Source organism: Crinia signifera, chromosome 4, assembly GCF_055691185.1.
Source record: "Crinia signifera chromosome 4, ASM5569118v1, whole genome shotgun sequence".
Lineage (NCBI taxonomy): Eukaryota > Metazoa > Chordata > Amphibia > Anura > Myobatrachidae > Crinia > Crinia signifera.
The window spans coordinates 248,422,314-248,449,683 of NC_139220.1; the positions used below are offsets into that span (position 1 = coordinate 248,422,314).

At 41.9% G+C, this 27,370-nt stretch overlaps 1 protein-coding gene across 12 annotated transcripts in view; it reads right to left on the reverse strand.

The window, feature by feature from the left end:
• Positions 1–27,370, reverse strand: part of AKAP13 (A-kinase anchoring protein 13) — a 200,581-nt gene that overhangs the window by 29,031 nt on the left and 144,180 nt on the right. For 8 of the 12 annotated variants that reach the window (XM_083184218.1, XM_083184216.1, XM_083184220.1 and 5 more), the window contains 5 exons: positions 24,948–25,059; positions 22,315–22,434; positions 21,756–21,798; positions 19,010–19,142; positions 15,487–15,649 (listed from right to left, as the gene is read on the reverse strand). In XM_083184218.1, the coding sequence (XP_083040344.1) occupies positions 15,487–15,649; positions 19,010–19,142; positions 21,756–21,798; positions 22,315–22,434; positions 24,948–25,059 (571 nt within the window). The remainder of the gene's footprint in view (positions 1–15,486; positions 15,650–19,009; positions 19,143–21,755; positions 21,799–22,314; positions 22,435–24,947; positions 25,060–27,370) is intronic. The other 4 variants (XM_083184223.1, XM_083184222.1, XM_083184221.1 and 1 more) reach the window with 1 other exon arrangement.

Here is a 27,370-nt window from a genome sequence, read left to right on the forward strand (position 1 = left end):
CCCGATTGCCGCCGCTCGCCACGCTTCAGGTTGGCGTTGATAGTGGGGGTGGTACAGTGTGAAAAATGACATTTGGGGTGCATTTTACATGATTTCAACTCATGTCCATAATTTCAGTGAAAAATGACATCGCATCGCATGAGATCGAAGATTTTTCCCTGTACGATGCCCATCGTGAGAGCCGTAATACTACACAAGTACCCATTTTTTTTTTATAAAAAAATGGTCACTGTGAAGAAAATATAACTTTAAAATGGAAATTCTTGGAAATTGTGCTATTAATATGCTTTTGCACACTGCCATAGGAAGGAAATGTTTGTATAAAGCTGTATTATAGTCACAAAAAGGAAATGTTTTTCAAAACATTTTTTTTTCTTATTTGAATGTTCACTGATCTCCGAGGCTACAGCATCCTGCAATATTATCTAAGAATATATCAACACTAAATTTAAACAGACTCTGCAGTTTTTAGGTCCTGAACGTCTCAGCCAAAACTTGCAGACTTCAACCTGTCTGATGCACCCCTTTAAGAAAGACTTCTGCCAAATTGATAATAAGCCTTTGCATCAAATGTACTCCATAAGATTGTCACCAGGCGGATGGAGACTACACACAACAATGTAGATCACTCAGCACATCGATGTATCAGTGCTGTGTGCTGAGCGATCGGTCAGGGCCAGTGTTCGGTGACAGTACTGGTCGTGGCCAGCAATTACCTAGATTTATCCAGCATGCTGGATATTAATCGCCGGGCGATATCGCTGCGCGGGGCTGCTTGTCACTGTCGCTCCTACACAAGGAGCAATGTAGGGGCATATTTCCAAGCGATCTAGTGAGAGAGTTTAGAACATGCCCTGAAATCGCCCCGTGTGTAGTCACCTTCATATTGCACAGCAGTCAGCACACTAATGGTTAACTTGTATTTCGTTGAAAAAAGAAAAAAACTATACAGTATGTGATTCAGTGAAAAATCTAATTAACAAGACATTGCACAATGTGTACTGTGATCCGCAGTTACATTCCTATCAGCAATTCAGGTTATCAGACAGCAATGCGTGACTTGTTTGCCAACTTACATATAAAAAAAATGAATCATAAAAAAAATGAATCATAAAATTTCTGTACAGACCAACTGATACGACACACAGAAAAGCCTTCCGTGCGGATGCACAAGCAGAGGCCGGGGTGGCTCTATAAGCACAGCGTGTTCATTGGCTACATAATAACACTTTACGTACAAGTTGTCTGGTCCCATTTTTATACATTTTTTTTTTTACATTCGCGTCATCCTTCTCATCTAACCCAAAAACACAAGGGAGGGAGAGAGAGACAAAACCAAGCAGGAGTCATGAAGTCTACAATACAGTAGCACAGCACATCTACGCAAACAGTAAAGGCCCCCTTACGATTGTCCAACAAGTTGGACCTGATTGACTCGAGATTCATCCTATGTACAGGAGGATCAATCTCTTGGTTATACCCAATGGCACAGGATTGTGCATTGGGTCCTACACATCAGGCAGATAAGATTTTGTCAGATAAATTGACCTAATCCACCTGAATTGGGTCAAATCTGACAAAATCTCACAAGTGTAAAAAGGGGACCTTTACACTCTTATATTTTGTGGAGGCTGAAGCTTGAATAAAAGAAAAAATAGGAATCCGTGACTTATAGATGAAGTATGCTAATAACACTCGTTGCCTGCTTGAAGCAAGTGGTGCTCATGGACCCTTAATACTACTTTTATTTTAAGCTGTGCTAAGAGCAGATTTCGGATCACTAGTGCAGGTGAAAGTCTCTCAGTGGCGACAGCTTTATGCTCTGCAATGATTCACAGCATTTTGTTGGCTAGCAGAGATTACATCTAACCAGTAAGAAGAAAGATCCCCACCTGTAGCGACATGCTCTCTCAGATGTATTTATTTCTGATATGCAGTAGGCCTTGCCAAATGTAATGCCCTAAACAAGATTTATGATGGTGCAAATTACAAGGCATAGGGATGGGTCATGGCCTGCTTTATGTCGCCCGGAACAAATGGTACCCTAGCAGTGTACACACGGGGTAAGTTTTGTAAGCAATTTTGATTACAGTGTCGTCCAAATTGCGATGTGTGGCCCCATAGCGTTGCTATCGCCCGTCCAAATAGTCATCGCAGGCAAGAAGATTCTTGCTGAACTGTATATTTGGCCACAGCTCCTGGGGCTGGCAGGATGTAGTTAGCCGTCTCTCTGATGGCCGGGTCCCGATTGTACACGGCTTTACATTGATCTATACTTAAAAGGTCAGAATGTAAACAATAATGATAGCTAAAGATTTGCACCATACCCTGCTATACTCAAGACACTGGGTCTGAACTAGAGTTGGATGTAATGCCAATATAGATATATACATGGTCCACGCCTTACAACTGCACATGGAAATCATGCATGCCATGATGTGTACGCAGAGACACGCATTAGTTATTGAGAGGCACAGTCTCAGAAATGTATTGGGTGTTCCTGATGGGTGACTGGGAGGTGGCTATTCAGGAGCCCACATGGGCATGTTATAAGTGTGTCTCAAAAGTGGTTGTGCACTCGGACACTAAGGGGATATTCAATTAGTCTCGATTTTTGTCTAGGCAAAAAAAAAAACTGGGCTATTTTGATGTCTTTGTATTCAAATGCGTTTTTTTAATCATTCAATGCCCAAGCCTTTTCCTACTATTTTGGAGGAAAAGGGACTAAAAACCAGGTGAAAAAAACCTCACAATTTTGCCTGAAAAGGGGTGAAAACATGTGGCTTCGACTATCCAAGCAGTTTCACCTATGTCAATGTTTCGCCTAGGAGAAAATCAGCACTTTAATTGAATACCCCCCTTGATCATTAACATTGGAGGCCACACTCTGATAGCAATTCTGTCCCTAGCACGTGGCTGGTGCAAGTTTTGATCCCAGTCCAACACCACCATTTTACACCAGGGTAAGGGCTTGTACTAGCATTATCATAAAGCTGCAGACGCAACTGAAGCAAAGGTAATAAAGCGACCGCAGTAGCCCCTCCACCACACCAATTTGTGCAATGGGCAAATGATAGCACCGTGATTTCCATCTACTCGATCTGCTTGCTTGTTAATAAGGAAATACCTAATTTGTTATCATTTCAAAACCGAAATCTAGTTATTGCTGCATTAGGGACATAAATAGGTATACGCCAGTAATTACAGCATTTTAAACTAATGCGGATAGCAAAGTGATGCCTCACACATCATCATCATCATCATGTTTCTCTAATGTGACGACTAGATAATTACTAATATTGCCTCAGGCCTGTATCACATGTAAACACATGCACCTCCTCAGCTTGCAGAGGATACACCATGTATATCTAAGGAAACACCCAGTACCTCAGTCACTGAATGTACAGCAGCCACTTGTCACATGCTAATTAGATCACCATTGGCCATGCAGCTACAGTATGAATCCAAATGACCACGTGTTACAGAACGTCTAACAGCAGACTATTTACAACCGAGGCAGCTCTTACCAGGCAGACACGCTAGAACACAGCAACATCATCCGGGCAAGGCACTTTGTGATGCCACTAGGTCCCAATGCACCGATAGGCTGATAATTTTGACAAAATGGCTGCTTACAGGGGGGGGGGGAGGGGGGATTACCTGTATTACAATTTATTTCAGCACTACTTTTTTCTTTATATTACTGTATAGCTCATAGCAGGAAATATAAATGTTCAATGCTTTACAAAAATGGACAAACCCTTAAAAATATCACAAAATCAAATTTAGAATGCGCATTACTTTTCAGGCAAGTTACTCATTTTACATGTGCACATGTATGAACAAATGTAAAATAAAAAAAAAGTATATGGCATGGTTACAACATAAGTCTTGCAGTTACATGGTTCCTTCTTTGCCCTCCCACCCTGATTGGTGATGCATCTCAGACTTTGAACCAAACATACAAACAATGTCTACATAAGTTTAAATTTTTTTCTTTAATATCCAAGCAAAGACAACGATTTACAACTTTTTTTTTTTCAAAATCTTCTTTTGCCTTTCATCACACAGAACATTGTACATTCTGTCCCAAGTGTCCATCTAACGTGTGCTGGGCTTTTCACTTGACCTTTTACAGCATATTTGGAAGGGTAGTAGACAAGATTCTCAATAAAGTTTTCCTTTCCACTTTGCTACACACACAAAATTCACTAACCAGCGCTCTTAAGCTGGGCGTACCCAAAGGCACAGGTTCTCAAAGTCGGTCCTCAGGATCCCCACACAGTCCATGTTTTGCAAGGCTCTTCATAGAATCAAGTGAAATAATTAACTCCACCTGCGGATCTTTAAACAGGTGTCAGTCAGTAATATGTGCACCTGTTGGGTGATCTGGAAAATGTGAACTGTATGGGGTCATAAGGACCAAGTTTGAGAACCACTGCACTAGGATGACTTCTCCCCTCTGAGAAGTCATCCGCGATCCTCCCTCTTTTTGCATGGGATATATCGCATTAGATTCCAGCGAAGCCTGCCCAGCTCGGAAGCAATCCAACAGATTGCTTCTGCAGTCGGTGTGACTCGTAGGCTCTGGTGCGATGTGCACTGGACCGTGCATTGCATCGGACCTGCTGTCAATCACATGCAATTTGGACACTATTCATGCAATTGATCACTGCAATCAAATGAAGAGCCCAAATTGCATGTGAATCGCCCTAGTATATAGGAGCCTTTACTTTACACTCGGTTGTAACAATGCTGAACTCTGAAAACCACATAAATAAGAATTTTGCAGATCATCATGCCGTTAATGGGTGGTTATGAGAAATTAGAAAACAGTGAGGGGCAGATGTATGAAGCAGTGATAAGGGAGGAGAGGTGATAAAGTGCCCGGTACTTTAACACCGGTCAATCAGCTTCTGACTGTTAAGTTACAGGCTGGTTTTAAAAAGGGACAGTTAGGAGCTGATTGGCCGGTGATAAAGTACCAGGCACTTTGTTACTTCTCCCTTATCACTGCTTCATACATCTACCCTGAGAGTGTGCAGTGAATTCAAGCCATTTATAGAATTTACGTTAAAGACCAAATACAGATAAAACAAAAAGAAAAATAATTGACCTGAAAGCTATGAAAACAGATGATAAAATTCAAAATAAAAAAAAACAATAGCCATGGCCCAAAATGACCCATGTCATGAACATTTCTAAAATGTTTATAGAAGATCTATGCCCAATTCACATACAAAAAAATATATAATAAAAAAAATACATAGTGCAAAGGAGACCCAGAAAGAAAAGAGCAGAATATAAGAGACGTCAACAGGGGAGAAGAAGGCCCCAAGCAACAGGGCTATGGGGGAAGGGGAATTCATAATAATAAAAATAAGTCATATAGGAGAGAAAAGAAGATATCAGAAAAGGAAATAAGGGGACACATCCCGGGGAAAAGAAGTCAACAACCTACTGCAGGCAAGCCTGGACACCACACCAGTAGCACAACAACAACACACTGCATCAGGGACTTGATAGGGCGAGAAAGCCCAGAGGACTGCTTTATATATGTGCTGTGAGCAGGTGCTCCAGGTACATCTATAACTGCAAATGCTGATGCATCTACACAGGATCCTAAAATTGAAGCCACCATTTGACTCTGTGAGATGGTTTTAGAGATTGCTACGCTTTGTTGCGGCAGCCCTGGTGGTGCGGTCATAAATACATGAGCTACATCGGCTGCTGCAGCATCCAAATTGCTTGCTTCTCTTATGAATTCTGCCCCTAACTGGCTGCAAAAAAAACTAATAGGCTCAGCAATCAACTGATCCCACTGCTGCTTCCCTATGCCTGCAGGCTGCCTGTTTTCTCTCTGGTGGACGATGGGTTTTCTTCCTTTCTGCTGGAGTGCTGCACACACGCGTTGGCCTGTTAGTATGTGGTCAGTATAAGTGATATTAAAGGGTTGTGTGAGAATATCTGAGAGTTATCGAATGCGCATGTCATGGGGACGGAAGGTCCTTGAAGCGGAATGGGGGGGGGGGGGGGGGGAGGGGGTGTGTGTGAAACCAGATGAAAATATTACATCCGCAGCACATACTGCTCATAACTTATAATATGCCATATAGCTGCAGCTTTCTATGTGATAATGGCCGATATGACAAGCTCTGAAAAGCATACATTTTACAATCTTGGCCAAACAGTCATCTGCATCAGCCAATTATATAACATGTTCTCTACAGTAGCTTTAGCATTGCAGATAACAAATGACCATTTGCATGGTAAATTGGGGGAGGGACGATAAGACTCCTGTAGTGTACTTACAACAAATTTACTATACAAACAAAAATTATGTCAGCCCTCCAACCAGACACTGGAATTAAAGGAGGAAACAGCACAAGACAAAAACAAAAAGGGAAAAACACATCTGCACAAAAATCAGCAGAACGAGGCCAGTGAAAAAAATGCAGATGATTATCAGGAGTGCTTAAACTGAAAATATAATCCTAATAATTTAAGTAGATATAGGCGTAAGATACAGCTTTAGGAAAGTGTGTACTTAGCTTAAAAGGACCAAGCTAAGTATAACATTTACTGATTGTACTAAAATAAAATCAAAATGGAAACTTAAATCATAGAATGTATGTCATTAGTGTATTAGGTCATATTAGTGATTGAAAACATGCACAGAATGCAGATCATTTGCATATGAATGATGTGGAATGAAAGTAAACTTTGCATGTTACATTGTCAGCGATAGTCAAATGCACACTTGGTGGGTGATACAATTATTTGTATTGCAGCTCCTGTATAGAGAGCCCGGGAACTTTTTAACTATTTTGTGGGACAAATTGAATTACCACCTTAATTCCCACGACAGCCCCATGATGCACAAGATTGGCTGTGTTAAGCATATTTTCCTGTGCCAAGAGCCAGGTGCAATGTAGCTATGGAGTTCCCTCGCAACACTACTTTACACAGATTTACCTCAGGAGGTAGCAAGCAGAAATCTACAATAAGTGCAGCCATAGGGCTAGTTGTGCAAAATCTTTTGGTGGGAGCTACTGTACAATGCACACAATGGAAATTCTCCTTAATAAGTTATAATACAGATGTGCCTACATATACCTTTATTCGCATTGCACCAAACAGAACTAATTAGTGTGTTTTTTTTAAGCTTTTAAGCCACGCCAAAACACCAATCATATATACATGGTATACAATACGCATGGTAAAATTAAAAATCAAAGTACAATCTAGGATTGAAGACAATGGGCTTGATTCAATTCAGCTTACGTTGAATAGCTATCGGAAGGCAGTCCTGGAGCTATTCAATTGGCTGTACTGTTTTCCCGACTAAAGGATTCCAGCTCATACCCTTCCAGAGGTGCAAGCAGAAATCTGCCCAAACTAGTGCCGCAATGCTGTTTTCTGCCTTAAGTGTAGCGCAAACAGTATTGCAGCATGCACTCAAGTCAAAGAATGCTGGTTCCAGTTAAAGGCTCAGTAACCGGCATTTCCTGACAAAGTGCAAGATGTGAAGGGGACAATTGGAGAGCTTTGGTGCTATCCATATCGTGCTGACCTGATTTGAGCACATAAAGACAGAGCGTACAACTATACATGGCCTGGATACCAGCTATGTTTAATCTGCAATTTTATCATAATACCTTGGTTACAAAAATACCTAGCGCACTAAGCTAAATAAGGTGTAAAACAATGAGGAAAGAGAATTTAAATTTTTTTTTTACAAAAAAGCAGGCAGCATGGGATTGCTACCTGTAGGTCATGTCCGTTTTGCTCCATATAGTGTAAAAAGAACAGGTGTATGAGAGTGAAGAGATTCAATGAGTTAGCATAAAGATTTAAAGCAGCAATTTTTTTGCAATGCAAAACTGCATTGGTTTTGCACGGTAAACAAATCCCACTTTATATCCTGCTGCTAAATAGCCCAAATATTGTCGCTTTCAGATTCTTCAGTCTTCACTTTCCTTAAGATATTTTAAAATACTTATTACTATATAGCATAAGTATAGGAGTAGAAGAAGATGGAGGAAGCATAAGGAGATGGAGGAAGTCCTCCATCTTCTCACTGGCTGTTACAGTAGACACTACACCCACGCTAAGTCATCATTAGATGTTACAGTACACATCGAATCCACATCTCTTAATAGATGTTAAAATACACATTATATCCATACAGAATGGATCCGTGGTCGGGCGAAAACACATGGGATCGGTGAAAAGTCTTCTATCCCGTGTGTTCTAGCTGGTCCCGGCAGCTGCTTATCCGGGATAATGCTTCGTATGACTCAGGCACGCAAAGCACAATACCAGGTAAAAGCAGGTATCTGGGCTATGGGACGCTGGCATCAGAGGTTATGACATAACAAGTGGCAACCAACCACTGCTAATAGGATAGCCTAAGACCTTCTTATAAGATGTTACAACAAAAATTACAACCAAACTAGGGGGGGGGGGGGGGTATTTATTAATTGTGACACAAAGTACTAGCCAATCAGCGTGTCTTTAGAGGCTGTATTTATAAAAATAAAAATAAAAAAATTAAGTGCTTTTTAGATGGTACTGTAGGGGGTATTCAATCCATGGCCCACTTTGGTCCGCTCGCCTGTTTATCAGCAGGCGGAATTTAATGTCCTTTCTGCCGTTTGGCGAAAAGGGGGCGTGTCTGTAAAAATGCCCATGGATTGTAGAGATCCGGCAGCTGCTTTTAAAGTCGAGTCTGTTCTGATTAGCTGCCACTTCAATCCTGTCGGGAACGACACTTATTAGTCAGAAATAGCGGCAAGGATTGAATACCCCCACAGATCTCTCACAATTTTATCTCTTTCCAAACGTCGAAAAAATAGTGTTTCAATCCACTTCCTTATTATATGTTACAATATATCCAGTCTTCCTACTTCTTATTGAATGTTATAGAACACAACACATCCACACGTATACCAACTCTTTTCATTAGATGTTATAATACATCCACACAAAGTCCTCTCTTTTGTTATTTGACACTTTGCTCTAACAAAAGCTAAAAAAAAAAACAACAACAAAAAAAAATGTGTTAACTGAACTAAAACCGTCGCAGATGAAGTTCAAACTAAAACATTTTCAAGTAGCTAGATACAAACGGATTTAAAATAAAGCAAATGTGAAACGAACATAAAAACATCATCACAATAATGGCAGTTTTCAGCTCTCGTTCATACATAACAGTTGCGCCAGTAAATACACACTTCCCAGCAGTAACAGAAACGTAAAATGTTTCCTAAACAGCATTCTAGAACAGGACTGTCCTACCTTACCTAGGCTGCAGTCACTTCTTGAAAACATGTTTTTACTCTGGAACTCCCGCTGTATACCGACATATCCATGAAATTTACATGAACTTGTATCCCAGAAAAATGCCTTCTGTGCTATGTCATCACAGAGTAAGCTGGGCCAGCTCCACTGATAAGGAATAACTTCCTCTTTCATAGGCAGCGCCTCCCATGTACAGAGCACACACACCAACTGCTTGTAGAGTATTTGGAAAGTTTCATGCCTACAGTATACGATTAATATCACAAACGCCTGCTTGCGTGTTCCACTGCAAATTGACATGAAACAGGATCAACTCCAAGACATTTTTAGCAAGTCACATTCATCCAGCAGCCTAAATGACTATAACAAACAGAGGAAGGATGTTCCTCACAAAATCCTCATGTACCCAGCGCATGGAAGATCTTGGCACTTACCAGCCCTGTAGATTTGGACCAGCGGCATTTGTTTTGAGGGTCACTGTTCCTGTGACCTGAGCTGGTTGCACTACAGCGGGTGCTACCAAGACTTTCTGTGCCAGCTGCTTGTACCACATACTTACATGCTTAACAAAGCACTTTGGGGAGGAGGAGCGGAGCGTGTTGATATGTACACACAGAATGGAATGCAGATGATTCCTCAGAAAGCAACACAGGGATTTCCACTGTACAAACCTCCCACATTTATCATAAACATGTCAGACCCACAATAGGAAAATCTATTTCTCTATTTAACAAATACACTGCATTATATACAATACCAGTTCTGCCCTTAATAGGATATGATATATCACCCTATCTTGAGGTCACTACTGGGAGGGTAGGGGGGGGGGGGTAAACAACACCTACTATTAGCCGAAATATACAAATGTGCCCACATACACCTCTTTTCAAATAGTGCCAAACGGCCCTGTTTGTTGTTCTGAGGACATAGCAGTGCCAAATGAGTTTTCCTTATAATATGCATCAACCTGCTGCTTCCTACTGTACCATTATTTTACAGCCGCTACTACTTTTACTAATCCTAGGAGCTCACTATTAGCGTATTAGGATGCAGAATTTGGGAGTACTTCAGCATAGGAATCAGTAGCCATGGCGGTGTTCCTAAGTCACACACACACACACACAATACGGGGCAAAAACTAGTGGTGTATGAGGACACACCTGTATGCAGTTTGGGAATAGATCAAATTTCATGGATTGCATTGACAATTTGTGTTGTTACCATTGTCAATATCAACAGACACGATGAAAAAGGCTTTTTGTGAGAATATAAGATAAAAACAAATACATAAAGTATAAGGGCTATTTAAGGAGTTTTTTTTAAATATCAATCAAATGAACATTAAAGTGAGAAAATAAAGAATTTGATGCAGTACTGTAGCTCCCGAATGCGACCCCACAGCATGCAGGATTGCACTCACAGGGTTACTGTGGATGACGGAATGGCTTCAAATAAAATCATCTAGTCAGCGTGTTTGTAGCATGGGCCATGGACTGCCTGCAACCTTATAGAGGCCATTTAGACACTGGCTGCGCAGAATAACATGAACCTATTTGTTCCATCACCCTGCCTCCCCATATGTGCATCTACGTCCCATCCTTTGTATTATGTCTTCCACCGTTATCATGTCATATATGTAAACCCCTCCTTTTCTCCAATCTGATCTTACTATCTACTTCAACCACAGCCTTCTCCCCGCTTGTATTCAACTTCTCCCCTCTTCTTGTATTCTACTCACTAGGAAAGGCAAAACCAATGCTGGTGGCTTCCAATCAGAAGCAATGTGCACACACAGAAATGCAGGATTGCCACGACCAAATAACTGACGGGATGCACAATTTTATTTTTAAATGATTTTTGCCGAGCATCCCTGTAGGAAATATTAAGCCTAGAGATGCCATGAGAATAATGCAGAGATTTTACTGTGTCATCAACAGCACACTGATTCTAGACGTATATACACTGTAGCACGGAAGGCAGCACAAGAAAAGGGCTTAGAGGCAGAAGATCACAGAAGTTTAAAGGGTATGAAAATAAGGCAATAGAACATAGACAAAAAAAAACATGAGTAAACAGGTTAAACGGTTAAAAAATGCAAGTACTTTATGGATGGGACAAACAGATTCTGAATCTGTTACAAGCATGTAACAATGCATCATGACATTTTCTATGCCACAATGTATTTAGATGACCACAGAACTAAGGGGGTATATCATATTAAACATGGTGAATTATCACAGTTAATGGATTCCCCCAGAACTCAGGCCCATATCTGCTCTAGACATGCAAAGCATAATACCCAAATATTATTATTTTGCCATGCGGTAAATTACCACTTGCAATTGGGTATCCCACTAAATATTTTTTAACAAATGGGAATTTTTCAAAAATGCAACAACATCTTATAACCAAAGAGAAAACCACACTAACTATGACATAACAGTAACTAAGGGCCAGATTCTCTAAGCTTCAAAAGTGATAAAATGGAGAGTGATAAACAGCCAGCCAATCAGCTCCTACCTGCTGTGACACAGACTGTGTTTGAAAAATGTCAGACAGGAGCCGATTGGCTGGCTGTTTATCACTTTCCATTTTATCCCTTTTGACGCTTAGAGAATCTGGCCCTCATTCCCTTAGCTTTTTAATGTGTTCTGCGCAAAATGACACTCGATGACTGACCGAATACAAACCCCTATCTGCTAAGTACACTCTGTACCACAGTACAAATCAACACTTGTAGGTGATGAAAAGACTGTGAATATAATTACTACTAGCAATGGTACAGATCAGTGGTTACCAAACTGTGTGCCTAGGCACCCTGGGTTGCCTCAGATCAGCTTTGATGTAGCATTTATCAAGTACAATCTATAAAATTATAGATATACAGTAGATTGGTTGCTACTAGCAACTTCTCCAGTGTAGCTTAAGGCAAAAGAGTTAGACAGTAACAGAGTAACAAAATAGTCAGAACCAGCCTTTAGGTGGAGAATAATGTTTGTGACAAACCCTGTTACAAATAGCCATGCACATTATTGTGCAAATGTTCTTAGGGTTAGCATCTTTGATACGGATGTTCTTTAACCTGGATAATTATGATCACAACAATGACACAAAACAGCTGCCGCACACAAAGGGCTAAATATATACCTGCATCAAAGTAGCGGTTACATAATTCCAACCAGACCTGTCTTACACCTTGCACAATCCAAATCATATATGTCTTACAATCAACATATGTACAGAATGTTACTGTACATTTTAGTGTCTGACTCACAGGTACAGAAGTCACACTAGAGGATGAACACAATAAATAAATAAATAAATATACAATTGTTGTATAGCAATAGACTGACAGATGGGCCACACTAATGTATACAGAAGATTTTTTTCCCCACTGTAGCAACTGCGCCTAGAGCAGCAATGAAGATTATAAACCACAATGAGGGATAGTTCGGTCCCTCTACACAAATGATACAAAACACAAAAATGTGGTGTGATCCTCGTAGCGCTCACCGTTTTTGATACATTAAAAAATGATAATAGGAAGACAGTAGTTACGTGTTCATATGTCTCATACGTTCCAGGTATGGAATGTGTACCATCCGCAATTCAAAGATGATTCGTACATAAAAAGAAAAAAAGGCACATATAGCGTAATTTGCTTTTTCAAAAGTTCACAACGGGTCAGTATTTCCCAAAAGGACACAAATGAGGTTCTCCTCTGTGTGGTGTTGTTATTCTTTATGGGTTCACCTCCTGTGTCAGTAGTAATGGATAGTGCTTACAATAAGCTTACATTCAAATAGGTGGTATAAAACACATCAAGGTATCTTTCAAACGCTCACTTGTATGCTTACATAATCCTCGTAGTGGGTCCTCATATAACGGTTTCTTTTCCAATAAGATCACATCCAGGCAGAAATTTTTTTTTTTTTAAAAGAATTTTTTGGGAATTTATTTGGAATAAAATAATAAAAAGGAGGGACTTGTTTGATGACAAATACAATTCAAATAGTCTCCTCCAGCATCATAAAACACCAACGCGTTTCAACAGTATCTGTCTTTGTCAAGGTGTAATGTCTATCTGCCTGGAGCTTCTACTTATACCTGAGGGGTATAGGACCACCCTTATGGGAGGTGTGGTTACACGTTAACTAAAGTGGGCTGCAGTTGCTTGATGGAGGCTAGTATAGGTGTATATACTGCCGCACATAGGACAAAAGATATAGTGATAACAATTATGTCCAAAATATAAGCATATAATATGCTAGAAAGGGTCTGAAAAGAGTTAATTGGTGGCGTGCGTTCCACACAGGTGGAACGCACTTCACTTCCGCCGGAAGTGTGTATCGCGGTAATACATACTAATGCGAGTGTTACATGGGCTGTTTTACCACCCTCTAGTAGATGGAGACCGCTATAGACTAGGTCTGTTTTAGGGGAAGATATGATGAGTAACACGGTATGTGTGCCGTGGCGTTTAGGGTTAGCGCTATAACGGAAGTATGTCGCGCTCCTGTCTACTTCCGGTTTCGGAGCGCAGGTATAAGTAGAAGCTCCAGGCAGATAGACATTACACCTTGACAAAGACAGATACTGTTGAAACGCGTTGGTGTTTTATAATGCTGGAGGAGACTATTTGAATTGTATTTGTCATCAAACAAGTCCCTCCTTTTTATTATTTTATTCCAAATAAATTCCCAAAAAATTCTTTTAAAAAATTTTTCTGCCTGGATGTGATCTTATTGGAAAAGAAACCGTTATATGAGGACCCACTACGAGGATTATGTAAGCATACAAGTGAGCGTTTGAAAGATACCTTGATGTGTTTTATACCACCTATTTGAATGTAAGCTTATTGTAAGCACTATCCATTACTACTGACACAGGAGGTGAACCCATAAAGAATAACAACACCACACAGAGGAGAACCTCATTTGTGTCCTTTTGGGAAATACTGACCCGTTGTGAACTTTTGAAAAAGCAAATTACGCTATATGTGCCTTTTTTTCTTTTTATGTACGAATCATCTTTGAATTGCGGATGGTACACATTCCATACCTGGAACGTATGAGACATATGAACAGGTAACTACTGTCTTCCTATTATCATTTTTTAATGTATCAAAAACGGTGAGCGCTACGAGGATCACACCACATTTTTGTGTTTTGGGCCACACTAATGTGTTTTAGTCAAAACACAACTAGTGTACACCAAATCTGCAAATACAGTACATTTGCCTAGACACAGTGGAGGCTGACACTTTTAAAACATACCCTATTGACTGGATAGCCTGTACATAATGGTTTGGGCTCACATGCTCGCGCATCCATTGCAGAAAATGGGACGCACAAGCATCTCAACGTGCGTGTGCCAGGAGCTGCACTGATGCGGCTCTACCTGTATGCATACATAGGCCTGTATTCAATCCTGGCCAAAATTTTTGGCAGGCGAAAAAACTTCAGTTTTTGCCCGTTTATTGGGGCGAATTCAATTTGCCTATTCAATCACAGGCAAAAAAATCCAGCATCAGCAAAAACCGCATGTATCGGCGAAATTTCTGCAAATTCACATAATTTGGCGAATTCGCTGCAGTTTTCTTCCTAACCAATTCCCCCCCCACCCCCCAAAAAAATGTAAATGACATAGGTGAAAATGTACTCAAAAAAATGGGAAAAAAATTCCCATTATTGAATACTGACATTTTGGTACTTCTTTACTTCCACGGCGCCAGCATGGCGCCGCGCGTCAGAGTCCCCTTGCGGGGCTCGCTTCGCTCGCCCATGCTGCGGGCTCGGTGGCTCGCTACGCTCGCCACGCTAATTAAAATCAACTCCATGCCAACATGGATAGTGGAGGTATGAACTATCCATGTTGGCATGGCGTTAACTTAGTTTATTTTACTTAGTTTGTGGCGAGCGTAACCCGGAAGCAGCGCGGCGCCATGCTGGCGCCGTGAAAGTAAAGAAGTACCGACATTTTTGCCGTAACTTTAACCTGGTGAAAATTTTGTCCGGGTTTGAATATGGGCCATAGACTTTGTAAATGAAGGGGGAAAGCCTAGTCAAGGGAAAACTGAAATACCATTTCGTTATGAACAAACAAATAAATAAATGGATATTAACTCATGATGAGAAGCTATAGAACCAACAGATGCCAGTCATACAATACACGGTTACTTACTTGCACAAAGATAACTATCTTTATTGGTGAAGTTCTTGGCGCAATTACTGCAGGTGATAGGACCGACCACTGGTGTAGAGCTAAACAGATGTCCATTGACTGTCTTCTTGTCCTTGTCTTTTGGATCCTTTTCTTTAGGCTTATCTTTCTCTTTCTCTTTTTCCTGGGGAATACAACGAATTAGCTTCTCGATAGAAATAACTGCTTTATGTGCAGACACAGACACTCAGATCTGAGAATAATAACATGCAGAATGTCTGTCAGAAGATTCATATACACAATAGTAAAATTGGAAAATGTATAATATTAATTATATTCACGATAATACAGGATGATGAAACAACAGAAATGTACATCTGTCCGGTCACTTCCCTGTAGTTAGACGAGCTGACAACGGTGGCCTAACTTTAGTAAAGATCAGAACACTAATTGTGTTAAATCCAAAACAAATTACAACCACCAAACACTCCACCAAATATAACTGCACACCATACACAACAGAGCTACAAAACTGAGGTGCTCTCCAGTCATCAAATTCTAGGTCTCTGTGATGACCACACACTATTGCTTTAGACAAGGTAAAACTTGCTATAATAATGTAATTACTAATAAATAACATCTATATGTCACACTGGATCCATCTTTTGCCAGTGCTTAAAAATATACGACTCAATAAAGATAAAAAATGTTTCCGTTGGTGAAGAATTTCTGGGTAATTATACAACTGGCTTTGTTCTGAAATAAGAAATTGTAACCATGAAATCCTGAAATAGACATTTTTTTTAACCTGCAGACTACGGATGTCAACCTGATACAAATATAGTTCTGAGGCTCCAAAAATATACATATACATTCTGGATAGACAAAAAAGACCAACAGTTGTATTTTTTCCCACTTGCACAAAGCTCACAGCAATGCGTGTTGCTTCACTACAGAATAAATACTTAAAGTCCATAGTGTTGTAGTGTGACTAGGCCATTCCAACTAGCAGCCAATATACTGTATGAACAGCTTAATGTATAATGCAGATTTAATACAAAGATCTACAAGCAACACATAAGTAAACATCTCTTAATCAGTGCTTCCTTCCGTCCTTACCTCGCCATGCCTGTATCTTACAGATAGGAACCTCATTTGAGGCGCGTCAATAAATTTACTCCATGGCATTCTGCACCTTGAGGGTAACCCACAAATACAGACACTAGTTACATTGCACCAACACGACAGCTGTCCAGAGTACAGTCCTGTTCATCCTGCACATTCAGGCAAGTCAAGGAAGGAAGTAAAGAAAAACTCAACTTCTGCTTTTTTTCTTCTTAAATAAACCACATCTGTGCTAACATTTTCTGCTTTACTTCATCACGACTTAAAGATTTCTGAAGTAAACAAAGGCAGGCACAGCAGGTGATGCAGCACTGACTTGGTAAAGTAGAAGTAAGTCACTTAAACTTGCAACTGTGGAGCACAGCCAGAGAGGGGAGGGAAAACATGAAATGGGACAGACGTATGGCTATTTGATAAAACAGTCCAGCCTAAATAACACCCCCCCCCCCCCCCCCAAAAAAAAAAAAAAAAAAACAAACACAGGACCATATTAAAGGGCCACTCTTGTTTTTTAAATAGAACAAAAAGCTGTCTCAAGACATAAGGTTTAGGCAATTTTGGGTGTGTACAGCAATGTTATAATTAGAGATCTATGCAGTATAAATGCTAAATAGAGCAAAATCACATATGACAGGACATGGCAAGTTTAGACAAATACTTCCAAAGCTCATCCGTCAAACTCACTGTCACTGTGGATCATTAAGGCTACATGGAAAAAAAATAATAAACCTTCAGGCATGTTTAACCATTGTGTTATTTTAATATAGGGCATAAAATGAAAAGCCTAAAACACAAATACACACACACACAGATGTTTTATGGCAAACTTTGAGGTAGTTGATTATTTTTTTTCAAGTTTACAAACTTTAATTCTAAACATTTTCTAAGAATCGTCTTTGAACAGTCACAAAACTCCCCCCTCTGCACCGTTATTTCCTGACTGCCATTACCTAATAACAGGCATGTGTGACATAAGGTACACAAGCAAAACATGCAACTACAAACTGAATCCGATTGGTTGCTATGTGTTACATCATTTTCAGTAATTACCTGGGGACCATGTATCATTAGCATTCCCCATAGAATTGCAATGTTGTGTGCAAAAGCAGCAGTCTAAGGTAATTGAAATATGATCAAAGCCAAATTTCTTTCAAGCAGCATAAAATGTGCCAAGCGAACACACGTGACCATTCATAATGTGGTCCCCCTGATATCATTTCTGGGTACAGTATGCTACAGAATGTGTTGCTGTGTCAGGAACGTGTGTTCACCCCTTGCAGAGCAAATTTGTTTTCAAGAGACAGCTTCTTGTACTATTAATCAGAAAAAGAGAACTGGCTCGGCTTGCATAATCGCCATCTGTGGCAAGATAAATACAACATGTCCATACTCAACATCCTTCCATATTCCTCTAACACAATGCTTGTGAATGTGTGGGAGGTTGTATGATAGAACAGTCCTCATGTAATAATATTATTGGTACAACACTGTTCTATAAAACAACCAAATGCAAAGCACTGGGGCCTCAGTCAGAGATGGATGCAATGATGAGGTTTGTTACTACACATGCTGGGAAAGAACCGATAACTCCTACAGCCCATGCTTTCTCCGGACTGTACATAGAGATCGCTGTGGACAACAATAGAACTGGTGTGCACAACCTTGGGCATACCTGGAAGTTGACTGGGAGATAGACTGTAGGAATGGGAGATGGACTGTGTGTTCTGCAGCCATAGCGGCCATGTGTCGAGGAATTGAGAAGAAGACACTGTACATGCAATGGTTTAGGCATGGAGAGTTATTCCCATCCACTGGCCAAAGTTGCACTTTCCACAGAGATTGAAAGTGCGAAGCTCAGGGCTTGTGCAGTCTGATGCATGTGCACTAAGTGATGTCTATCATTTGCATATTAGCGCAGCTGTGACGCTGCAATAAGTCACAGCCGTGCATGCATTACAACCATCCTTAAATCTGACCCTGTGTCTGGATGCAACATAAGCTACAAAAAAAAAAAAAAACAGACTAGGACAGCGTAATGAAATAATACTGATAATTACAGATTATAGAGCAACCGCTGTAAAAAAATATATGTGAGCATAGAGGAGTATGGATGCCATTACTGAATGTCAGAATAAAGGAAGTTAAACCTTAGATTAACATACCCTGACTTATTATTACAGTCACAACACTCATTAGAGATATCTTATTTTATGCTCCAGGTTCTTAAAAGCTCCCAAGCTCAGGACAGCACCATTTCTGTTATCAGGACCAATGCGCATCTTCCCTGCAGTACTCTGCCTCAAATATTTATTATACTCTATGCCCCACGCATATATTTACAGGGAGTAGCTACATATCAGACGGTTATTGCCACAATATTATGACATATGTAGGATATACAACTTAAAGTTAGACCTACCTTGGTTTTCTTGCTGCTGGACATTTTATGCCTGAGGTAGCTGAAGGTGCGGCTCACTTTCGTCCCACCTTTTCCTTCTGAGTCTTTCCGCGAGGGACTTGGAGGCAAGTGGTTGCAGCCTTCCTCAGATATGCTTTAAAATGTATTGGAAAACCATATTTAATTGTGATGTTGTTTCATGGTGCAAACATTTTCTGTACAATCGACTGAAATGATCATATAGAGCAGTGGTTCCCAACCCTGGTCCTCAAGTACCCCCAACAGTGCATGTTTTGCAGGTCTCCACACAGAATCACAAGTGCTATAATTAGCTCCACCTGTGGATCTTTTCAAATGTGCCTGAATAATGAGTGCACCTGCCGGGTGACCAGGAAAACGTGCACTGTTGGGGGCAGGGCTATTTTTCAGCAGGCTCCAGCAGGAACTGAGGCCCTTATTCTAGTTCACTCTTCCTGACAAAATATTTCTTAAATGGACAAAACCATGTGCACTGCAGGTGAGGCAGGTGTTAAACCCCACCCAAATCTAATTATCTCTGCACAAGTAACACCTGCCTCACCTGCAGTGCACATGGTTTTGTCCATCTAAGAAATATTTTGTCAGAAAGAGTGATTTAGAATAAAGGCCTCAGTTCCTGCTGGAGCCTGCTGAAAAATAGCCGTGGTTGGGGGTACTTGAGGACCAGGGTTGGGAACCACTGATATAGAGTAGCAAACTCGATCTCTACCTACATGAAATATGTGATCAAGATCATCTCAAAGTTTACCCCTTGCCAAAGCAGGAAAAGTGTGACAATTACAATGCTAAATCGCAATACATATCATATGCTAGACCAGGGTTGGGCAACACCGGCCCTCCAGATGTTGATGAACTACACATCCCAGCATGCCTTGCATCAGTTTCAGCATGGTCACATAGCAAAACTAATGCAAAGCATCCTGGGATGTGTAGTTCATCAACATCTGGAGGGCCGGTGTTGCCCAGCCCTGTACTAGACTCTAGGCCTGGCTCTATGGGGGTTATTTTGGTTCACTCTTTCTGACAAATTCCTTCTTAGATGGACAAAACCATGTGCACTGCAGGGGGGCAGATGTAAAATGTGCAGAGAGAATTTGATTTGGGCGAGTTATTTTGTTTCTGTGCAGGGTAAATACAGACTGCTTTATTTTTTACACTGCAATATAGATCTCACTTTGAAGTAAAACCCCACCGAATCTAACTCTCTCTGCAAAAGTAACATCTACCCCCCTGCAGTGCACATGGTTTTGTCCATCTAAGAAGGATTTTGTCAGAAAGAGTGAACCAAAATAACCCCCTATGTGAGGAACTGCTCTTCCACAGGACTATTCAACATTCTTTACTAAATTTTGGACAATTCCATATACCTTAATAATATGGTAGCAGTCATCGCGTGTTGCCCCCTGCTGGATCATTAATGTGGAGGCAACAACTGGATGAGAATAATTCATGAAAACAAATGTACAACCTCTTTTATATAAGGTCCCATACAATAGTGACATTTTGGCCCTTTTCATCAGATTCCAAGGTATCGAGATGAGAAAATCGTATGCGTTTGACATCAGATCCAATCCGATGCTTAGTCTCGTGCACATTAGATCGGAGCCTGAAGATCAGAAGGGCCTCACTATAGATATGGCAGATCAGGCAGCCTCCGGGATGTTTGGCTGGGATCGCATATGATACATCGTAAGCAAAAGGACTGCATAAGGTGCATCATATGCCGTCCTGCCACCCGGTAAGCTGCTGGGTTGTTCAAGGGAAATCGCATGTAACTTCCCCCCTCGGAGAAATTGCACTAGTGTATTGACACCTTAGGTTGCACATTACTTTTTAATATGCCTTTTGCTCTAAAGAGAGATACACACTATACAATTATCTTTTTAATCTTTATGGAATGAGAATCTGTTAATGTATAGGTACAAATGACAATTGACTATTTGCTCCCAAACACTGGAAAACAGATAAAATGGACGTCGAGACAAACTTTTTACATCACTTTTTTTTTAGGGGGGAGGGTGTTTGTGAGAAAATGGTCATTTGCTGAAAATACATTACCAGATTTTTGTTCCAACCAGAACAATTGGACAGATAGGGGTATATTCAATGCGGGGTGTTACGAGCTGACGGCAAACTATACGGCGAGCAGCGGTGTTAGCCCGCCATCAGTATTCAACGCTGCCCTCTCACTTGCTGTTTCCACCTCACCTCCCTGAAGCGAGGTGGAAATGGTGAGAGTCAAAACGGTGAGGCTCGCCGCTATATGCCGCAGGCTCCCTGCATTTGCGGCAAACCTCGCTGTTCCGGGAAAACGGATTTCCCTAGGACATTGAATACAGCGAGTGGCCAGGCTTTTCCACGCTAAAAAAAGATATCCTCGCAGTACAAACCCCCCTTGCTGATGCTTGCCAAGGCCATTGAATACTGCCCCAAAATCTTATTGTGTTATGAATTAGATACAACAATCTGGCATAGTGGGGCAACCACCATTTCCTATGGGCCAGCAGCACCACCCATATGTTTATAGTAACAGGCTACTGGGGAAAAGATACCAAGCTAGCAGCTCTGGCAACCATGTTCTCGTTAGGGATAATTGTGGTTAGAACTTTACCACAATTTACAGTAGCTGCATAACTAACCTAACATGTATTACCAGCCCTTTCCTAAGAAGGGATATCTGGCATACAAGAGGGTCACAACATACAGTAGATAAAGTATGCCCACTTACCTCTGAGTCAGAGAGTTGCTGTTGGTATTTAAGGATCTTGAGCCTGAAAAGATTAAAGAAAAAAATGACCTTAATATATGATCTACTAAAGTAATTCCCCAAACAAAATTTCTGAAAATGACCAGCCGTGGCAGCGGGAAATGGGAAGCGTGGCACTTTATATGTGATCATACTGCAATGTGTAGCGGTAACGGCGTGGCTTTTCTATAGTGCTGCATTGTGAATAATTAAAACCAATCAATATCTCCAAGGCACAAATAGGCTTATTGGCAGATTGAGAGATTCTACAGACTTATTCCCAATGAACAATAATACATAGTAAACCTGTATGAACGCAAACATGTAACAAAAATTGAGTAGAACATTTTCCAAGCAAAACCTTAAGAATATGGAAGATATCGTACTAGAGACCTCATTACCATGGAAGAAAACCCCCTCACGGTCTAAACGGGAACAACACAAAACTGTTCATGCATAAGCAGGCAAAGCACATGCATGAACAAGAGTGCAGGGAACATGCTGAGGAAGACAGTGCTTTGTGATGGCAGCAATTACTTACAATCTGACTCATCCTCGCTGGACGAGGAGCCAATAGAAAAGACATGCTTAGACTTAGGAATTAGCGGAGAGATGCTGAAGGAGAAGGATATTCGCCTCTTTGGTCTCGTCCGTCCCTGGGCTGAGAAGTGGGTTAACAGCAGACATTAGAGCATGCATGTTTTAGGCAAGCAAGAAAATTACAGAGGCCGGCAGAAGCAGAGGTGTTGTCTGGTTGGAATGTGATTGAACTGTAACATAAGATTTGGTTGTACAGACAATTCCTGGGTGAGGTGCCAATTAAAATATTACTAATGCATCGCATGACAGACAGGAAACATGCTTAATGTTTGTAAGCATGCGGTGAAAATCAGAAATGTTCATAGCCAGAAAATAGAAAACACCAAACAAAATGGAGAAATTCACAAATTGAGGATTCCTAGAATTTGTATGCCCTTTAAATCTTCTGTACAATTAACCACTCCCGCAATCTTAATACTCGGGTATGTATGGCAATAAGGTATGTACCTACAGTAAGTAGGAGCAAATGCGGTCCAGGCCCGTGGACAGACTCAGCATGCCTGTCTGATAAGGCGTGCTCATGGTTCGATTTGGTCTATTTTTCTATTCGATTTTGCTTATATAAGCAAAATGTATCAAAATCAAAAAGGAAATCGAACGCATTCGATTTAGATTTGATCCCGATGCTCGGCACTGCACCATCAAAATCGAATAGAAAAATAGACTGTGCAGAAAAGACAAAATCGTATGTGTACAAGGCGCCATGTGATTTGATCGGGACTAAATAGAAAGTACATCACACAGTGTGTACACCCCTTTAGTACTGTATTCAGCCAATTCTCCAGAGAATGAACGTTTGGGAGTGTTTAAAAAAAAGGTCATATTTTATATACAATATTAATACACATATTAATAGCTGACAAATATATCTTGATTGTTGTTTATATCTTTAGTATTATGTCAAAGTTTCCCCACCTGTACAATGTCCCTCACCACTCCACAATCAGAAGCAGTTCTAAAGCGGATTGAAAATGTTACCTGTCAACTGGGCTGTCGCCGTTTACTAGGTGGGGGGAGGGGATACTTTTGTGTTAAAACATCTATTAAATTTGAGCACACTGCATAGAAGTTGAAACTATGAGGTGATTCAAATGGTTTTTGGGCGCACATCATTGTCTCTTACTTTACATGGGATGATATACCAATGTCTGTGCGCTCTTGTTCAAAAAAGTTTTAAAAGCAAAACTTTTTGCTTGCTGGGAGCATGTGTGTCTGACTGGGAGAGCAACAACAGGGAGCCCCGAAACAATTTGAATCGCCCCTACAGAATCATACAGAGATGTAAGTCATCAGGATTTATCAATAAGGGCACCTAAGTGCACAACTCACCAGCATCTTAGCCTAGAAAACATGGAACTGCAACATTCAAGCCTAAACCATTAACATGGCAAGCATGACAACTAATGCTACCTTTCACAATAATGTACACTGCAAAGCATCCAAATAGAATAAATGTATGATAAAAGATGCAATACATGAGAAGTTTTAGCAAGTAAATAGCATCCCACGCAATGAAATTTGATTTTGCATGCTCATTGTATGGGGCCTCCATAGTAATGTTGTCAATCTGTAAAGCAAGACCAACCTGGGTGGAAACTACTCATGGTCATGTGGTCATGGTTCCATCACACAGTCCAGAGATGGTCACTTATAAAAAGGAGACTCTCTGCCAGGGGAAACAGCTGATAGCAGCAGCATGCTCCTCCGACCAGCAACCACCTCAGGGCTCCTGGCGACAGTCGCCCCTTACACACGGGGATATGGTCGATTAGCAACCATATCCCCAGCAATATAGGCTAGAATTGCCCCGTGTGTATGGGGCTTTAGTCTGACCCTTCCACAGCTCTACAACTGAGACAGGCTGATCTCACTACATACGCTCTCTTAAAATGCCTAGGCAGGCCTGAGTTTTCTCTGATATTCACAGACAATGGCAGGTGTCCACCCCCAAATGTCGATTTTCTGTCCATCAAATTGTGAGGGTATTGCAATTGGATATTTTCGCTATTTCTGTCGCTCAAACATGCTCGCTACAATCCGTTCGCATTCATTCGATAATTGAACGGATTGGGAATTTGCGCATTAGCGATCAATTCTAAATCGGTCCTAGAATCCTTATATTAATCAATAAACCATAATATTATCAAGAAGTTCAAGTTAAGGAAATTTAGGGAAAATTGGACAGTGCGTGTGGGGAACAAAAACAGAAACCAAAACACGGTTGGGAGGAAAAACAGGGGTTCTACTGCATGTACTGATGCGAATGTAAACTAGTTTACCACTAAATAAAATGATTGGTTTGTATATGGAGTTCTCATGCAAATCAGTGTTCTTCAGTAGTTCTGGGGTCATGACCCAGCTGCCGAATATCACATTAATTAGATCAGTTTGCTGTCAATAAAAAAAAAACCCTGACAGCAGTATGAGCGAGAGTGTTCAATCGCCACTATGGAAGAGGGTTCACAACCCATGATAAATGGGTGGTCTGTGTTTATGTTCAGATATATGTGACACTATAATACCAAGAACACATCATATATAAATAATAAAAAAGATCTGACACCGTTTACTTACTGTCAACAAGCGGATTGGCTATTGCTGTAAGTGACATAGACTTTGATAAGTGAGGAGCCGAAACTGAACCGGAATAAACAAATCCCCGAAAGTGAGTATTTCCACATCCCGCCTGCAAGAACAAAGCGTTAGACACAATAAAGTAGGCTGTGCTTCACTAATATTTACAGTCTAAAATAAATACTATTTGACTTTTATATAAAAGTCTACACACATCTCCCCAATTACAGTATCTCCCACTCAGGGGCGCTGGAACGTTTTTAGGTTGGGGGGGGGGCAAGATATAATCTCATTTTGGCGCCCCCTAAATTGCTATATGTTACCCCCGGGCACTATACACACTGGCAGCGGCATATACACGTGGGCATTATACACAGGGCAGCGGCATATATGCATGGGCATTATACACAGGGCAGCGGCATATATGCGTGGGCATTATACACAAGGCAGCGGCATTTACGCATGGGCATTATACACAGGGCAGCGGCATATACACGTGGGCATTATACACCGGGCAGCGGCATATACATGTGGCCAGAGACACCAGGACTGACATTAATCCAGGGGTTGTCATTTACTCGTAAAAAGTGGAAAAAGTGGCAGTGTCACCCCCAAACAGATTTATGTGATTATGTCCGATTATGATAATCAGACATAATTACATAAACCTGTTTGGGTGTGAATCCAGGGGTAAATGACAACCCCTGGATCTGTCAGTCACTGGGGAAGGGAGGGTGAGAGGAGCAGCATTTACCTTTAAGTTTTAGTTGTGGCAGCACAGCGTGATGGCTGCTGCTGCGGCTGTTGTAGGATGCTCCCGCGGCTCCCGCCCATGCACTGATCCACGCGACCAGTCTCCCTCCCTACAGCCCGCATCACGCCCGCCAATCACTGTGGACGCATCACATCCACAGCCACTGTGATTGGCGGGCGCTGGTTCTCAACATCTCCCCGCAGCAGTCATCCATGTGGGCGGACGGCTGCGAATAGGAATCGGATTCTTGCTGAGGCGCTAAAGCAGCTGTGCGGGCGGGCGGCTGCGATTAATCAGTAATATAGGCAGGGGCGGATTGGGAATGGAATTCAGCCCGGGAAAAAAAATCTAGAGCAGCCTGGGGGAGGGGGCTGAGCGCTGGGGGGAGGGGCCTGAGCGCTGGGGGGGGGCTGAGCGCTGGGGGGGGGGGGGTAGGGTCAGGGTCGCACTCAGAGCTCGCTATACCTAGCTACACAGCTCACTTATACCCAGCTACACATACTGTATCTCACTATACCCAATTACACTGCTCACTCTACCCAACTACACTTACACTCACTACACCTAGTTGCACCTACGACAGCTCACTATACCCAGCTACACCTACATGCAGCTCACTATACCCAGCTACACCTCAATATACCAGACACAGCTCAATATACCTAGCTACACCTACACACAGGTCACAATACCCAACTACACAAACACAGCTCACTATACCCAGGTACACCTACACATAGAGAAAACACAGGAAGAGGTTTAACTGTGCTAAAATAGTGAATAGTCAGGCATGTGGCATATAAAAATAAATATTTAATCTTCTGGAGGAACACCACCTCCTTAAAGGGCATCGGGGGGGGGGGGGGGGGGGGGGGCTGCACGCTCGGGGGGGGGGGGGGGTCCCACTCAGAGACCTTAAAAAAAAAAAGGTCCTGCATGCTCATTCAGGGTCCTGGGCAAGGAGCCCTGCAGTGGGTCAGTGCAGCCCGCTCCACCCCCACCTTCTCCTCCCCTCCTAATGTCCCCCGTGCACTCACCATATGCTACAGCCCCTTCGAGTCCAGGTGCTGTGCTGGGGGTTAGCTTCCTTGCACTGCGACATGGTCCATGCCCCGGGAGCCAGCCACCGCGCTACGCGATAATTCACCAGGAGCTACCGCCGGGGCTGCCTGGGAGTTGGGGGCAGCCTCCTGCACACACCATGCTGCTGTGATCTTCCGGGGCAGCAGCGGGGCCCGGTGCAGCATGGGAGATGTAGTCTCCATGTAGACACCATACTGCGGTGCTGTCATCTTCCGTCCAGCAGCTGCCTGCTGCCCTGGCCTGCACGTCTCGCTGACACCACGGCCCGCGGCCCAACCAGCCAGGTGGGAGCACAGCCGGCCCGCTTTAATGAGTTTTGGGGCGGCCAATCCGCCCCTGAATATAGGCGGATGGGCGGGAGGCTGGATCAAGCTTAATCAGCCCACCGCCCGCCCGCCTATATTACTGATTAATCAGCCGCCCGCCCGCACAGCTGCTTTAGCGCCTCAGTAATTTTGGGGGGGCAAGCTGCCCCCTCGCCCCCCCCCCCCGTTCCGGCGCCACTGCTCCCACTAATATTTTCCAAAAACACACTATGCAACCTTTTGTGTTAGTACATGTATATATATGAAAGTCATTTGATAGG